Raw genomic sequence first — 1,032 nt, 5'->3', positions numbered from 1 at the left:
ACTTCAGTTTATTTATTTATAAATTTATTTATTAGGTTAGACTTCAGCTTATTTATTTATAAATTTATTTATTAGGTTAGACTTATCACCTGACCTGTTAGAAACTGGAAGAGTTCAGAACTCAACAGTGAGTAAAACTCTGTATTTAATAGTATTACTGTGTTATTTATATACTTCAGTGTTTATCAAACGTGTTCAGACTGTTTGTATGCAGGAAACACCAGGTAGAGCTCAGTGTCAGCTGTGTTCCAGCAGGTTCTGCAGGTGGATCACAGTGGAGCTCCTCAGGTGGAGGCAGACTCACCTCAGGTACTTCCTGATGGGCTGGCAGGCCACCTGCAGGACCACCATGGACGGGTCCAGTTCTCTCAGAGCTTTGATGGCTGAGATGTAAACGGTGAGGATGTCTGAGGTGTGAACACCTGAAACACATCAGCAGGTTCATGTGTTCACTCTTCACATAAACACAGAAGACTTAAAGCTTCCTGCAGCTCCTGGAAGTCTCAGGACAGAACCGGACCCGGGTGCAGCAGGCGGCTTTCGAAGGCTGATTTCAGCGACGTGAGGAGCTGCTGGCGCTGGTTGGTCCGGTCCAGACAGAACTTCAGGTCCTCGATGGCAGCTTTGGATTCTGGAAAATCTAAAACAACAAACAGAACCTGAGTCCAAAACTGGCTGAGAAGTTTCAGAACCACCAGAACCTCTTAATGAGAACAGTGGGTCTGTGTGCTGCTCCTGACCCGGCTCAGGGTCCAGATTCAACACATCCATGTGCTCAGTCCTGGTCCTTGTGGACCAGTCCTGCAGGTTTTCCATGTTTCACCTGATTTAAAGGGACTTTYCTGTAAACTTCACTTTTCACAGGTTCTGTTTTAATCAGGGTCAGAACCAGAACCACTCCCGGCTGTTTTATAACATAATATAAATGTTCTCTTCGTGTCAGAAAACAAGCTGTTTCAAAAAGCTGCAGGTTGGGATGTCACAATCCTGGTAACCTAGCAACCAGCCCCTCACCTGGTGACACAAGCAGAG

The 1,032-nt window shown here is 45.7% G+C and overlaps 1 protein-coding gene across 1 annotated transcript; it reads right to left on the bottom strand.

The window, feature by feature from the left end:
* Positions 1 to 304: 304 nt before the first annotated feature.
* On the bottom strand, positions 305 to 640 carry LOC106516843 (anaphase-promoting complex subunit 2; the record flags this gene model as incomplete). Its single annotated transcript, XM_014007397.1, is given in 2 exon segments — positions 305 to 422; positions 521 to 640. Coding segments are annotated over 2 exon segments (238 nt in total), but the record flags the coding sequence as incomplete, so codon positions are not given.
* Between the last annotated feature and the right edge of the window lie 392 nt (positions 641 to 1,032).

The sequence above is a fragment of the Austrofundulus limnaeus genome, unplaced genomic scaffold (assembly GCF_001266775.1).
Source record: "Austrofundulus limnaeus strain Quisiro unplaced genomic scaffold, Austrofundulus_limnaeus-1.0 Scaffold42, whole genome shotgun sequence".
Classification (NCBI taxonomy): domain Eukaryota; kingdom Metazoa; phylum Chordata; class Actinopteri; order Cyprinodontiformes; family Rivulidae; genus Austrofundulus; species Austrofundulus limnaeus.
This window is presented reverse-complemented; position numbering and strand designations above follow the sequence as displayed.